This window comes from Brachionichthys hirsutus, chromosome 13, assembly GCF_040956055.1.
Source record: "Brachionichthys hirsutus isolate HB-005 chromosome 13, CSIRO-AGI_Bhir_v1, whole genome shotgun sequence".
NCBI classification, from domain to species: domain Eukaryota; kingdom Metazoa; phylum Chordata; class Actinopteri; order Lophiiformes; family Brachionichthyidae; genus Brachionichthys; species Brachionichthys hirsutus.
This window is the reverse complement of record NC_090909.1, coordinates 11,512,010-11,527,713: the sequence shown is the minus strand read 5'-3', so window position 1 is coordinate 11,527,713 and position 15,704 is coordinate 11,512,010. Positions and strand designations below refer to the sequence as shown.

Below are 15,704 nucleotides of genomic sequence, written 5' to 3'. Positions count from 1 at the left end.
TTCTTCTTAAGAGTATAATGTTGGAAGTTTAAATCTGGATGTCCATCTGAACATCTGTCTCTCTGACAGAAAAATGAATTGTCATTCTCTTCTGTAGCAATCCTTTGAGATTAGCTTCATACAGAAGCAGCATTTTTATAAACAAGTTGGAGGAATGTATTTAATATACACCCACATTTCAATATTTGTCTCAAATCTATCTCAATAAAGTTTCCAATTTCATTTTTTTTAAATACATTTTTGTGCAGGGATAGATTTTGACTAAATGTAAATTTGGGTACATTTGGGTATGGATGTGATTGTGTAAATTCAAATGGATTTCATGTGTCTGTGAACAATCTAGTTAAAAGTGGATCAAAAATAGAACCGCAACAATGATCAATGGAAAATAGTAAGCCCATATTTTGTACATTTACAAGCAGACCCATTTCTTCTTTGAACAGAAACAGAATTGCTTTAAGGGTGTGATTCCGGAATAAAAACCTGTTGTGAAAGCTAGATTGTTGACTTGAGTATCTGATGAATTTTCCTTTGTACAGGTGTATGCAGGGAATTTCAGCTGTTATCACCAAGAAACCACTGAGGGCCAAAGCTTCAGCATTGTGCTTGTTCTATTGACTTTATTATTAGAATGCAGACAAAATAATGTTTTGTTCTATGATTATCTTGTGAAGATGGTAAAGTCTGGTAAAGATGTTCAGGTTTTGAAGGCCAAAACTAAGTTGGTCCTGTCTTGTCTTGTCTTTTAAGGTATGCACAGTGAATTTTGTAAAAGCCTCTCCTCAATGTGTGTGTGTGTGTGTGCGTGTGTGTGCGTGTGCGTGTGCGTGTGTGATAGAACAGATGGGCTATTACATGTGAACTATCAGTAAAACAAACAAATGATCATCAGATGCTGCATCGCCACCATCAGCCTGCACTCTGCAGCTTTCCCCTCGCTGCACCCAAACAATTCTCCAACTGCTCCTCGTTCTCTTTGAATCTGTCCATCACAATATCTTCTGCTGTGATGGCCTTTTCTTTCTCTCATATTTCCTTTCCCTCCTGGCGATTTAATGTGATTTGAAACTTTCTGTTTAGTGTTCACTCAAAGAGGCTTTGTTGGAAAAAATACTGTAAAAAGAAAGAAAGATTTGATTTGATTTTCTTTAACAAACAAATCACAATTTACGTGATGATGGATAATAATTAGTAATGGTGATAATAACGGAGGAAAATAAATGAAAAATAGAACTAATCAAATAAACTAAACCAACCAACAACAAAACGCAAGCTTATCATTGATCACAGAACATATAACATCTTTTGCACACCACCAGCTCTTAAATGTTTCCATATCATTCATTTCTCTGTAGTTAAAGGTCCCATATTATGAAAAACTCACTTTTCCCATGTTTCTACACTATTCTGGTGATTTTGGTTCCTTATCAACCTAAAAACAGCAAAATAAACCATCCATCCATCCTTCGTAGTTTGCGTAGTTCTGTAATCACCTCCTGAAAGAAATCCCTCTCGGCTTGACGCCAAGCTGGGGGAACTTGCTCAAGATGCACATGCGTGCGTGCGTCCGTGCACCTGCGCTCTCTTCACCGTCATGGTGACGAGGAAGCTGAGCCGAAAGCCTTATTTGCTAAACACGCTACCACTGTTTACCATGATAGGCTATACCCCAGTCTATTTATACCTGCGAGGAGCCTTAACCGCTACTCTACTCAGGAGCACAGCGGCTCAACTCAGATATCAGCCCTCCGTTTCAATCCATCCATCCATCTCCAAACCGCTTATCCGGGGCCGGGTGGCGGGGGCAGCAGCCGAAGCAGAGAAGCCCAGACTTCCCTCTCCCCGGCCACTTGCTCAGCCCTCCGTTTCAATAAGGTTAACTGATCTAATCCGGGGAGTTTACCCGGTGACCAAGGTCGTGTAGGAATCAATTTAGGCTGAGATTTAGTGAAGCATTAGCCCGACTCTATTCACTACATTTTATCTGACCTCTGCCCTGCTAACCTCTGTGGCACTGTGGTCCTCGAAGAGACCCAGCAATTAACAAGACCACATGCTTACGGGTCAGGTCAGAGGTTAGCCCTTTATCCGTGGTCGTAGCGCCGGCACTATTGTCGTCTGCCCGGTGTTACGGTAATAATGCACCACCATTACCGGTAACCAACCACTTTGACCAGCAGGTGGCGCGCTTGCTACGCCCATAATGGCAGCCGGGTGCGCCCTCACCATCCTGAGGTAAAGGGTTAAAATACTCACATTGGCTGCCTCGTCTCCACTTCTGTCCCGGACAGTTGGTAGATTCAAGATTCAAGATTCAAGATACTTTATTATCATTATGCGAACATAATAAAATCGGAGTGCTCCTTGTTAGAGAGAAAGTTTCTCAACTAGTCCAGCGTTATATTGGCCGGGGTTCTTAAAGCAGTCAGGCTCAAAGTCTTCAGCACACACTAAAATATTTTTGCCAATTCTCACCGGAACAATACCACCAAAAATAAACTTGATCCACCCTGAAGCTGGTAGGTGGTGCAAACATCTGTGTTTACACCACCTACTCTAGAACTCTGCAGGATTGACTGGATGGTTGAATTTAGCAGTTTTTGGTTTGTTTGGTTTGGACCCAAAACCACCAAAATATTATTGTAGAAACAGGGGAAAAGTAACTTTTTCATAATATGTCCCCTTTAAATAACATCGGATGGTGTCTAAAAGCATGTTATGGTGTGGAAATCAATCAATCAATCAATCAATCTTAATAATTTATCTTGGCAGTTGAAGCCAGTAGTGTAAAGGGCGGAAGCAGTAACCAATGGAAAGGCCTGAGACCACCTAGTGACAAAGTGTCAGAGACTTATGACAAATCCTCCGAAGGAGTTCAGCGGATTGGTCGTCAAGTTGACTTTACTGTAAACCATGTAACAAAGACAAGCGGTGCAAGTTCAGGCATTTTACAAAGGAAAAAGCAAAAATTGAAAGGCAGAACATTTGATAGAAAAGTATTCTGTTATTTTTATGATTAGGAAAAAGGTGGGGGGGGGAAATGTCCTTTTCCGGTTTCACCAGATGAAAACTGATTTGGCAGTTAACAAAGGCCATAAGATAGAAACAAAAATCAATACTTTGGAATTATCCTCAGACAAAAAATATAAGTCATTGAGCTTTCATCAAAAGCGATTAGTGATGCAGCAATCTCACCTTATCTTACAGATCACCTCCCCTCTCCTACAAAGCCTGCCTGCTCTCACATACTTCCCTCCCCTTCATCTGCCATTTTCTCTTTTTCTTTCCTCTCTCTGCACAATGCTATCTGTCGCTACGTTTTCATTGCTCCCTAGCTTCATCCCATCTCCCCACCCCTTCAGTGCTTGAGTAGGCACATGGGCTGTATAGCTGTTTTAATGACGCCGTTGGCTTCAAACTACTCAGTGCTCACTGTCAGAGCTCTGTTTTCGCACCCCATCACTGTCCTAGCAGGGCCTGGCTGCCTCGCTCAGCTCAGCATATTCACAGCAAGTGTTCCGTCAGTGTTTGTGAGAGCTCAGGACTCATGGAGCCTTTTGACACCATGTAAGTGTGGCACATAGAGAAGAATGAAGAGGATGCACGGAGGAGGTCATTAGCAGCAGTCTGCAGTGGCAAATATATTCCTGTCTGTTTGTGTATTTCGTGTTGCAGAACTCGAGTGCGGACCACCGTGTGAGGCTGGACCTCGGCCTGTGGGACAAGTTCAGTGAGCTGGCCACTAAGTGCATTATCAAGATCGTGGAATTTGCCAAACGAGTGCCTGGCTTCACAGGGCTGACCATCGCGGATCAGATCACGCTGCTGAAAGCTGCTTGCCTGGACATTCTGGTGGGTGTTGGTGCGATTTCATGTTGAAAGGAACACACTTTGTTAGGTTTCATCTGCTACATTACTCCAGCCCGTGAAGTCTTACTATTATTCCACTATTGTTATTATATAATACATGTGAATGATATCATACGTGAGAAAAACAAAACAAAATACGTGGAATACCTCACCTCACCCAGACTTTACCTCCTGTGGCCCGCAGGTAATTTGAGTTTGAGACCCCGGGCGTAGAGCCTTCAACCTCCCAGTCCTCTGCTAGATGACCTGAGCTTTATGAAGACACACAAAAAGAAATGCCACCCCATTACTTCTCAACTACATGCAGGGCATTATAGAACTGGTCTATGAAGCATCATTACTCGATTCATTTACTCTGAATAAAGCCAAAAATTAAAGCTGATTCTGTTTATATAAAGTAAAATAAAATGGAAAACGGAGCACGTACCAAAAAATATTACATTCTTGAGTAGATCTGAATTAAACGTGGGTCCGTTAATATTCTTCACGACCTATACTTTTGTTATTTGTCATTTTTGCACATTTTTATCAAGTATGCCTCAGTTACTTGTTGTTTGGGTAAATTATTGGAATTCTGTCTTTCATTTTAATTGAAGTGAATTAAAAGGGACTCTGTCTCCTGTCCATTGAATCCCTGCTGATTATTTCTCTCCTTGCCTTCCTGTCCTCCCTGCCAGATCCTGCGTATCTGCACGAGGTACACCCCTGACCGCGACACCATGACTTTTTCTGATGGACTGACCCTTAACCGGACACAGATGCACAATGCTGGCTTTGGCCCACTCACAGACTTAGTGTTCACTTTTGCCAAGCAACTGCTGCCCATTGAGATGGACGACACGGAAACGGGCCTCCTGAGCGCCATTTGTCTCATCTCTGGAGGTTTGTGAGATGGGGAGAATGCTGGGAATTAAGAAAGAGGAGGAGACAAGGTCATAAAATAATTTAGAAATACTGTATGTGCAGAGAACGAAGCAGCGAGAATAAGATCGAATTATCTCGTCAACTCTGACTTGCTCCGATCGTTACACTCGCACATGTCTGCTCCCTTCAGCTGTTATTAGTAGCTGATCTCAAGTGATCAGCTCTATGTGTGAATGCACACAAAGCACATTTGGGTTCTAGTCAATCAGACCACATTCAGAGATGATCAAAGTCACACATGACCACAGTCAAAAACAGTAACCCAAACCCAGTAAGCCGGAATCCTACGAACAAACAACTCACAACTAAAATAATAACACTGTTGGATTTCCACTTGGTTACACACATAATTCAAGACATGCAGAAATGTTTCATTGACAGTAATCTTGTCATATTTTACTAATAACAATAAACAGTGTGCTTTTTTTAAAATGTTTCCTCCTTGTGTTGGTGACCTGGTTTCACGGAACACAAAGTAAAGGACATTTAAATAAAATCCAGGAGCTGATCCTATTCCTAGATCAGGACGGAGCCCTCATTAGTCGCTAAGCGTTCTTACTGTGTGTGCGTGTGTGTGTGTGTGTGGGTGCGTTTCATGAGCAGTGTGAAAGCTCACCGGAGCAAACGCAGGACTAAACGTACGTAGTGACGCTACGCGGTGCGTCTCCAGTAGAGGAAGTAGAGCGAGCACTCCAAGCTGCTCTGCAGGGGAAGCTCAGTTACCGAAAAAACCGAAATATGTACGGCTGTGTGTAGATTTCATTAACTAAATATGCGTTATAATACTTTCACCTTTTGTTCAGAACTAGCTACTTATCACCAGTAACTGACACGACTTCTCCCCACAGCGCCACGGAGCACAGGCGTCGAAACTGGACGGTCATTGGATAAATGCTGGGCTTTGTCCCACCCATCAGCGTCTCTAGGGCATGATGATTGGATGATCTGTGTAAAAAAATGACCAGTTGGATTATGCTTCCAACAATAGTGACGATGACATTTCAGTGCGCTGCCAAAGTGCTTTCAAATGAATAAATTACACCTACAGGTCGGAATAAAGCATTCCTGAATGCTGCACCCTTTACTTTTAATTAGAGTTGCATATTCTGCTGGGCTCAAGTGGTAGAGACATTATAATATCGTGAAAATAAAATCGACACTGGTGTTTTTCACATTGCTAGTGGAGTAATATATAATGTATAAAAAGACAAATAAAAGACGTAACCATAATAAATGCACTCCGAGGTGAAAGGAAGCGATCTAGTAAAAGGGCCATCGTGTTCTGAGATGGTGAATTTGAGATGTTGCATCTCAATAATTGCTGCGTGCATAAAAGTGTTTTCTGATTAGATGTATAGCTTTGGAAAATGTGTCTGCTTCTTTAAGACTTGTTTTCAGAGCTCAGCACTCAAAGGAAGGATTTGGCCGAGTGGCTTCCTAAATTATCTCATTTGCCCATTTCAGCAAAACGTCCTCTGCAGAAAATGAGTTGTTATGAGGAGATAGCATCTTAATCCTATTTATCAAACCAGGTTTCACACCAGAGCTCATCTGAATCAGATAAAGCTGAAACTTGGATTTGTCATTTTGAAGACAGTAAAATCCGATTTGTGGGTGTTTGTGTTAGATCGTCAGGACTTGGAGGAGCCCTCCAAGGTGGATCAGCTGCAGGAACCACTCCTGGAAGCTCTGAAGATTTACGTGAGGAAGCGCCGGCCCAGCAAGCCGCACATGTTCCCGAAAACCCTGATGAAAATCACAGACCTGCGCAGCATTAGCGCTAAAGGTAGGAAAGACAGACAGACAGTTTATAGAAAGTGATTGCCATGAAAAACTAGAATGGAACGCAGCTCCGCTCCCTCTTCATCTTATCAACTCCACCTGCAGCAGCAGCCTCTGGTCATCAATCAGCCACCTTCTTCTACCCCACAGCCAGATTATTTCTTGCTTCTTATGCCTGACTTTCCAGCAGGAAGTTTAGTCTTTAACAGGTGAAACAGGTGCTCACTTGGGCAGAGATCAGGTATTGATTCTGCAATCATCCACCACTATTATCTTCGTCCCCCAGTCTTTCTCAGGATGTCCCAACCCTTACATTTTATCACTCCTAATATTTTGGTCATTTTGTGGTTGGTCTTTTTCCTGTTTTTACTGCTGGAGGTATTTTTGACCGGACGTTGTCTTCACAGCAAAATCTTCCAAATTCCTCAGATCAATTCCAGGCCTTTTATACGCTTACCGTATTTTTTGGATTATACGTCGCTCCGGATTGTAGGTCGCACCAGCCAAAAAATGCATAATTAAGAAGAAAAAAACATATATAGGTCGCACTGGAGGATAAGTCGCATTTTTGGGGAAAATTTATTTGATAAAATCCAACACCAAACAACATACATGTCATCTCGCGGGCGGACGCCGGCGAAGGCGCCGCACCGCGCTCGTGCGGACGGAGGATGAGGGGCACGGGGGCAAGGGGACGGGGAAACCCCGCCAGGCGGGCGCGCGCGCCGCGCGGCCTCCGGTGGGCGGGGAGGGGAGGGCGACGGGGCGACTGCTCCCCCAGCCGCGGCTCGAGCCCGGCCCCGCTTCGCACCCCAGCCCGACCGACCCAGCCCTTAGAGCCAATCCTTATCCCGAAGTTACGGATCTGATTTGCCGACTTCCCTTACAGCTACCTTGATCTAACATGCCAGAGGCTGTTCACCTTGGAGACCTGCTGCGGATATGGGTACGGTAATAAAAAAAAGCATATATAAGTCGCTCCGATTTATAAGTCGCACCCCCGACCAAACTATGAAAAAAACTGCGACTTATAATCCGAAAAATACGGTAATTGCTAATTACATAACGGAGTAATTGCCCACACTTGTCCGTGAATTGGCCTTTAAGTTAATTGTCCAATTACTTGTGTCATTGTCCAAATATAATCAAGTATTACATTATTTGATTCAGACAAATCTGCAGCTGCACCCTCTAAATAAAGCATTGCAGCGTGCTGCTTTCTGAAGTTTATTCCACTGCTCTGAATTTCATTTGGTTTTTGAATTGAATCCGAGTCTCTCGGACAATGTGAATGATTTTATTCTGTGTTCTCAGTTTGTTGCTTTAGAGTCGCTCTGATAAGAGAGATAAGATTTGTCTCCATATTTAGCAGGAATCTGGAAGAAGATAGTGAATACCTGTACAACCCTATTACTGTAAATGCACATTTATTTTGATGCACATTCTTTACTGGGTAATCTGTGGATGTATTTGCAATAGGGAAAAGTCTTCTCAGTTGCCATTCAGATGAATCAATACCGTAATTCCCGGTGTACAAGCCGCTACTTTTTTCCAATATTTTGAACCTTGCGGTTTATGCAACGACGCGGCAAATTTACGTATATTTTCCCACTTTCGTTACGAGCCGTGTTTCGTTAAAGCCTATTTATTTTCGTTACAAAATTAACGCCCGCCCGCCCGGAGGGAAAGCCCCGCTTGCGCGTAGCTGGGGAGATCCGCGAGAAGCGCCCGGCGCTCGTCCAGAGTCGCCGCCGCCGGACCGCCGTACCCGGTCCCCGCCGCCTGTCCGCCATCCGCTACGCGGCGTCGGACGCGCCGCGTAGCGGGGAAGGAACCCACCCCCTCGACCTCCCGGGCGTCCCCACCCCTGCCGCACCACGCTCCCGCGGACGGAGGATGAGGGGCACGGGGGCAAGGGGGACGGGGACACCCCGCCAGGCGGGCGCGCGCGCCGCGCAGCCTCCGACGGGCGGAGAGGGGAGGGCGACTGCTCCCCCAGCCGCGGCTCGAGCCCAGCCCCGCTTCGCACCCCAGCCCGACCGACCCAGCCCTTAGAGCCAATCCTTATCCCGAAGTTACGGATCTGATTGCACTTGTGGCTTACGAATATGTGCGGCTTATTTTAGTACAAAATATATATATTTTTTAATTCAGTGGGTGCGGCTTTTTCACAGGTGCGCATAATAGTTCAGCAATTACGGTACTTGAAACTGATTTATATAAGATACATCAAGACTTTCTAATTTTAACCCTTATTTTTGCCCTCTTCGTGGTCTTGCAGGAGCCGAACGGGTCATTTCTCTGAAGATGGAGATCCCAGGTTCTATGCCGCCTCTCATTCAAGAAATGCTGGAGAATTCAGAAGGCCAAGATGGCCAGAGCAGCAGTAAGGTTAACAGTAGCACTTCGAATGAGGCGGGGGTGAGTCCCAGCACTAAGGACATCCCCAAGAAGGACGTCACTGCCGTGGATTCCCCGAACTCCGTGCCCAACGAGGGGCCTATGGCCATGTTGTCTGTTGACGAGCCGTAAGAGCAAACTCTATGACATGCGTTTGCACAACCAAGGAACAGACAAGCAAGGGAATGACCCCCCCCCCCCCATGACCGCTCTACCCCAAATCCTTTGCTTGGTATTACAAGAATCTTTGTATCATTGCCCTTTTCCCCCCTCCCTTTCCCTAAAATGTCCTCCCAAAAAGAAGGTAAACATGGAGGCCCCAAAGGATCAGTTCTTCGTGTATAATTCTGAATCCAGCTCTGATTTTTCATGGTGCTCTGGAAAAGGGCAGCAGCAGGAAACCTCCAGAAATGATTCTCCTCGGATCTCCTGTGTAAATTCGGATCTGCATGCCAGGAGTCTGATGAATAAATTAGCTTCTCTCGCTCTTCTTGCTCGCCATCTCGTATTGTCGGCACATGGACATTGCACAGACCATTGTATGATGAGATCTCTGTTTCTACCATGAATTTGTGGTCTTGAATATTATCTTTGAGGCGATACATCCAGATTTTGAGCTGGATTAATTCTACGTCCTTCAAATTGTCTAGAATGTTATTGCATAGAGACATTATGGAAGTCTAATATATGACATCTGTTCCTGTATTTAAATTTGTTTTCGTCTTATAACACTCTTTTGTCTGGGTCCCTACATGAATGAGTCTCTCCAGATCAACCGCCGAGTCTGTTCAGCTGTTTCCTCAACGGAGGGAAGCACAGCAGCAGAAGCCTTTGACACACACTCGTCTGTTTATATCTCTGTCTCAACAAGAGCTGCTGAGACTCAACACATGAGATCAAACGTAGAACAAGGCGGTCAATGGAATCTACTCATTTGGTGTCCGTGTCTCCTGCTGAATCAGTTCACCTCTCTGTCGAAGCGACTTGTGAGACTGAGGTTGCTGATCGAGGCCAGAGGTTTTCTTGCAGCAGGCTGTGATCTCATAGAAAGCTTGTGCGCCTTTTTCCTTGTTACCCGATACTTCAACTTAAACTGAGTCGCACTTTATGAACATCATCTCGTATTTTACAAGGCTGAAGTGTCACAAGCCAAAATTTGATTTCTCCCTTTAAAAGGTATTTTAAAAGGTATTTTAAAGGGAGAATTTTAAAGAACCTGGGAAATTCAGACCCAGTAATAAAAAATAAAAAAAAGAGCTAGTGTTAGCGAACTAAGCCAGCAGAAGCTATTGGAAATGAGCTTTCGGTATGATCATGGCCTACATACAGTACTGTGTATAATGCTTTTCCTAAACTGACCGAGCATCAGCCTAATGCATGTGTGCCTACGTTAGCGTCATGTGCTATTAGCCGGGCTCTGTTATGGCCTTATCAACAGAGCTCCTCAACCCGCTTTTCTTTCAGAAGTGTCTTCTTTGAACGGGTGGGACTCACTGATGGGCCGTACCGTATAGGTCAGTACACGTTTGTGTACAGCAAACAGTGGGACACTGTCCACATATCCAGAGTGAGTTACATTTAGTGGGCTGACAGAGATTCCAGATGACATGCCAGCCTGACTGAAAAGAAATCGAAGTTCAGTCAAGTGAAGTTGGGACAGCTGAGCTCTGCAACTCAACTTTCCAACGTCATGTGAGCTATCCCAGAAAGTTGCAGTCACACCTGGTTCTGAACTACAAGAAATGAACTCCTGTTAGGATCCAGATCCGTCAGCACGCCACGCCCCCGACCAGCTGAAAAACAGCCCCATTCGTTCAGATATCAAGCTGCGCACTTAGAGCACAACAAAAGGAAGCACAATAAACCTTAGCAACAGGTTTATTGATGACGTCCAGATTATTGAATACAAAAAGCTCCTTTTAAACCTAAATAAGTAAGTATACTGCCTGGCCTTGTTAAGGTCGTCCTTGAACTTCAATCGTACACGTAACTGTTACAGCGGCTTGATGAGTCATACGGATTTGATCTGAAATGGGAAAGCGAAAGGTGTTTGGGTCGCTGCAGCATGTGATCGAAGCCGATCTGCATTCCATCCCGACTCACAAATACACAGACGGGATACCAGAGCTGTTCTTTTTTGTTTTTTCTTTGTTGTTTTTTAATTTGAGTGCATTTGAATTTGAATGGCATCGTTCTTCAGGATTATTTCCTTTAATCTCAATGTATCATAGGGAACTGCTTCTTTCTCTCTTGCTCTCCTGGGGGGAGATGAGAGGAGGTATTTTGGTGTCTCATGAAGCTGGAAAACCTTTGCAGCTTAAAGAATGTCCCCCTTGACCGCTGACGCGTCAGGGCAGCCTTCAGGCACTTGACACGGACTATTGTCTGTCCCTTTAGGACACAACTACACAACGCTGAATTACTCTTGCTCATTTCTGTTGAATGTTGCTTTTCTATCTAGCTCACTGCAGAGATGTTATATAAATGGCGTGCGATTTGCATTCCAACTGGCAGCTCTGTGGAAAAGATGTTCTGTTTCGTGTCCTTGGGAACATCAACTCGTGTTCAAGTATCACAAGGAAGAGAAGACTGAGAGTCAGCGGGCCGAGCTCTGCACTCACAGATTAATATTATATTATTTGGGACTTTCAGAAAGAGAATTCAACAAATGAGAGAAACGGACAACCAAGACACCTGATATGTTCGGCTCCATGTCCAACAACAGAGCTGCTTCACTTCTCCTCAGCCAAGAAGCCAACCTGCCGTCATCAATCAATCAAAGCCAACCACTTGACAGCCGTTTGGTTAGCAGGTCAGCTCATGAACGAGGGTTTGATCAATATGGAGCAGAAAAACCTGATTACAGTAGTTGATATTTTGAGCCGGCAACAGATCCTCACATATCATATTATAAAAAGGTTCGATATCAACCTTTTTACTGGAGCCAGAAATGTCAAATATGTCCCCTGAATATTTGAGAGCTAGACATGTCAATATTTTATGTGTTTATTTATTTGATGTATTTTTATTACAGACAACCAAATAAAATGCGTTATTAGATTAGGTAAAATTGCACTGGGGTTGAGAGAGTGTCATCATTGTAATATAATTCAAATACATACAAGTTAAAGTTATAAAGTAATTGCTGAGGTGAAATCTGTGAATTGCATAAAATGAACCGGATTGTCTAGAAAGAAATTCCATTGAGACAGAAAAAACAACATTTACTATTGATGCCTAGTTTGGATAAGGAGAATAATAATCTGTTCTTATTCCTCAGAGTTTTTCTAGTTAATTTTATTGCATTACCCAGAAACACAAATCCTAAAGTCTCAGTTGAGCTTTAAAACCTTTACAATCTGCACAATCTGTCCGACCGATCCCTTGATCTGTTTAGGGAATACCAGCAAATTAAATGGAGGTAACCATTATTCCATTAATCCATCTTCCTGTCCTTGTTATGCCATCACACACCCAATAAGACATTTTTATTAATTATCTCATACTTTTTTCTCCCATTTGGCCTGATCATTTCACTTATCTGTGACTCAGAATGATGATCAGAAGGCTGCTCGGACCAGCATTAGTTTACCAGATAACTTGCCATGCAACAAAACACAGAACTCAATATCAGCTCCACATCTTGCTGCAACCCGAGCTAAAACACCTTTGGAGCGCGACTGACTGAGCCGAGCTCTGTTGCTGCCTGTCCTCGAGGCGTTCTTGGTAGAGAAACTGTCCACACTCGTCTTTTTTTCCATCTGTGTCAGAGGAACCCGTTAGCGGTCGTCTGCAGTGTTGTATGGTTGTGTTAACAAGATGGGTTCATCTTACTGGGCGTGAGGAAAGGGAAGGGGCTTGTTGGAGCTGCTGCACGGTGTCTGCAGGAGCTGCTCTTAGGTTTGACCTTTGATCTGTGTCGACTCTCCTTACTTGTTTTTTATATTGTGCTGTAGTTGTTTGTTAATTAACAATGCTTTTATGGTCATATTTGGTTTCTCTTTACCATGAGCTGTCCTGGCAAAGTAATAAAATATATTTATTTTAAAATACTGGCATCTGTAACATAACTTCACTGCTAGGTTTGTATCAGAAACAACAGGAAACACAATGGGACACCAAGTCACTTTAAGAAACCACTACCTGCATATTTATATTATAAAAAATATTTTAACTTCTGAGTTTAAATTAAGAACTGTTAGATCTCCACTTTTTTATACACACACACACACACACAGTGGTCATATCATCTGGAATGGATTGTGGAGGTTTAATCCATTTTTACCTTTATGTTTTTGACAGCATTTATTTGTTTGTCTGTCTGTTTGTTCTCATTAAATATTGAGAATGATCCGGATGCCGGAAATCTGGATTTTCCCATTTACTTATCTTTAAATATTAATAAAACTAAAGTAATTATGTTTAGTCGTCTAAAAATGGATTCAGAACTGCAAATAACTATTGAAGGTTTCCCGATTGAAAGGGTAAATGAGATCAAATTTTGGGTGTTATTATTGATAACAAATTGTCATGGAAACCTCACGTCAGACATATAAAAACTAAGATCTACAAAAGTCTCTCAATAATGAACAAAGTAAAACCATACCTAGATGAGAATGCTCTCCGTACCTTATATTGCACTTTGGTACTTCCATACTTTACATACTGCATTGAAGTGTGGGGGAATACTTATCAGAACACAATAAATCCATTGTGCATATTACAGAAACGAGCAGTACGGATCATTCACAAGGTTGGATTTCGGGATCATACTCATAACTTATTTATTCAGTCAAAGTTGCTTAAATTGATGGATCTTGTGAAATACAACACTCTGGTAGTTCTGTTCAAGGCATTTAACAAATCATTACCAATTAACCTACAACGTTTTTTTTACTGTTCGAGCAGCTGCTCATGATCTGAGAGGATTTGGAGTTTTTAATACTACCTCAAGTTCGAACCACGCTCAAAAGCTTTTGTTTGTCTGTACGTGGGGTTAAACTTTGGAACAGTCTGGATACACACCACAAGCAATGTCAAAGTATTCATCAATTTAAGCTAGTATGGACATCTGGTTTACTCACAATATTCAAATAGAGGGTCTTGAAGGTAAATCTGTTAGTTGTATCAGTGTTTATTGTTTCCATTACCATTGTTGGTATATGTTTATTATTAATGCTGGCATGACTGTTTAAACAGTCATCTGTTACCTGTGGTAACACCATAATGAAAATATATATATATATATATATTATTTTGTAATTTAACTAGTTTCATCCAATGTTTTGTTGTATTTTTCTAAATCATACAGTGCATATAGTTGTTGTTTATATAATTTGAAGTTTGAAATAGAGGAACTTGTTATGTTTATATATTATGATAAATAGGGGTGGGATTAAATAAGTTTTCTTCTTCCCACTCCCTTTCAGGCTGAAATGACATATTACTTATTGTTTAAATTTGTTTTGTTTTGTTTGCTTTTGTCATTGCCTGAAATAAATAAATACCTAACCTAACCTAACGTAATGGGGGCATTTTCAAAAAAAAAAAAAAAAAGCACAATCTGGTGAGTCGTTGCCCTTTTTTAAAAGACAAAGAAAAGTTAACCGATTTCTGTTTGTTTTTTTGCGTTCTTTTTATTGCCTGGAATGCAAACCATCTTGTGTAGCATTTGTACATTGAAAAACTGATTTGTAAATCCACTACTAGCATGCGAGAGGTAGTGGGCTCGATGCCCACATTCACCAGAGATCGTTTGATGCTCTATTTAGACCGAATCATGAATCTTTTGAACAGGGTGACCTGACCGGAATGATCCTACATGACCAAGTACTTGGGAGACTGGAGCGAAAGAACCGCTCTTTTGGCCACCCTGCGAATATCAGTGGATGAATTCAGTACCACATGTTAACAGCTAAAGGCATTTACGGCGAGGGTGCTTGATGAACTTGTTGCAAGATGAAGTTTCCAGGTGGGTGGTTTCGTCACATGTGAATGTTTTTGTGTCACCGATGGGGCAGTACGCATCTCACCGAAAGGGGGATTAGCTCGAGTGGTAGAGCGCTTGCTTCGCATGCGAGAGGTAGTGGGATCGGTACCCACATCCTCCAGGGATCCTTTGATGCTTTGTTTAAACCAAATCATGAATCTTTTGAACAGGGTGACCTGATCGGAATCATCCCACATGACCAAGTACTTGGGAGACTTTTGCCAAACAACTGCTGATTTGGCCACACTGCAATTGTCAGTGGATGAATTCATTACCACAGCTAAAGGCATTTACAGTGAGGGTGCTTGATGAACTTGTTGCAAGATGAAGTTTCCAGGTGGGTGGTTTCATCTCATGTGAATGTTTTTGTGTGACCGATGGGGCTTCTGATGCTGTCTTCAGGCCTGAGCTGCTTAGCGGAGGTCTGCGTTTACAAAATCTGAATTTGTCGGTTGTTGCCAATAGACTTTATGTAGTGTTCTGACTGGCATTCCTGTCATTATTTATTTTTTAAAGTGTAAAATATTTGAAACGTGTTAGCTTGTACGTCAGCAGCTACCAAACCCAAGTGAAATGTCAGCTTTTAGTCATAAGCACTTTGAGCACTTCACCAGGAGGTTTCTCCACCAGAAACAGTCAAAAACTCACTTTAGTTGTCCAATACAGTAGTCCCTCATTTTCCGCGGGGGTTACGTTCCAAAAACAACCCGCAATAAGTGAAATCCGCAATGTAGTAATT

At 42.7% G+C, this 15,704-nt stretch overlaps 1 protein-coding gene across 1 annotated transcript in view; it reads left to right on the top strand.

The window, feature by feature from the left end:
- Positions 1–9,108, top strand: part of LOC137903507 (retinoic acid receptor beta-like) — a 50,423-nt gene extending 41,315 nt beyond the window's left edge. The window contains exons 5-8 of the mRNA XM_068747656.1: positions 3,676–3,852; positions 4,548–4,752; positions 6,422–6,580; positions 8,858–9,108. Of these exons, the coding sequence (XP_068603757.1) occupies positions 3,676–3,852; positions 4,548–4,752; positions 6,422–6,580; positions 8,858–9,108 (792 nt within the window). The remainder of the gene's footprint in view (positions 1–3,675; positions 3,853–4,547; positions 4,753–6,421; positions 6,581–8,857) is intronic.
- The last annotated feature ends 6,596 nt before the right edge of the window (positions 9,109–15,704 follow it).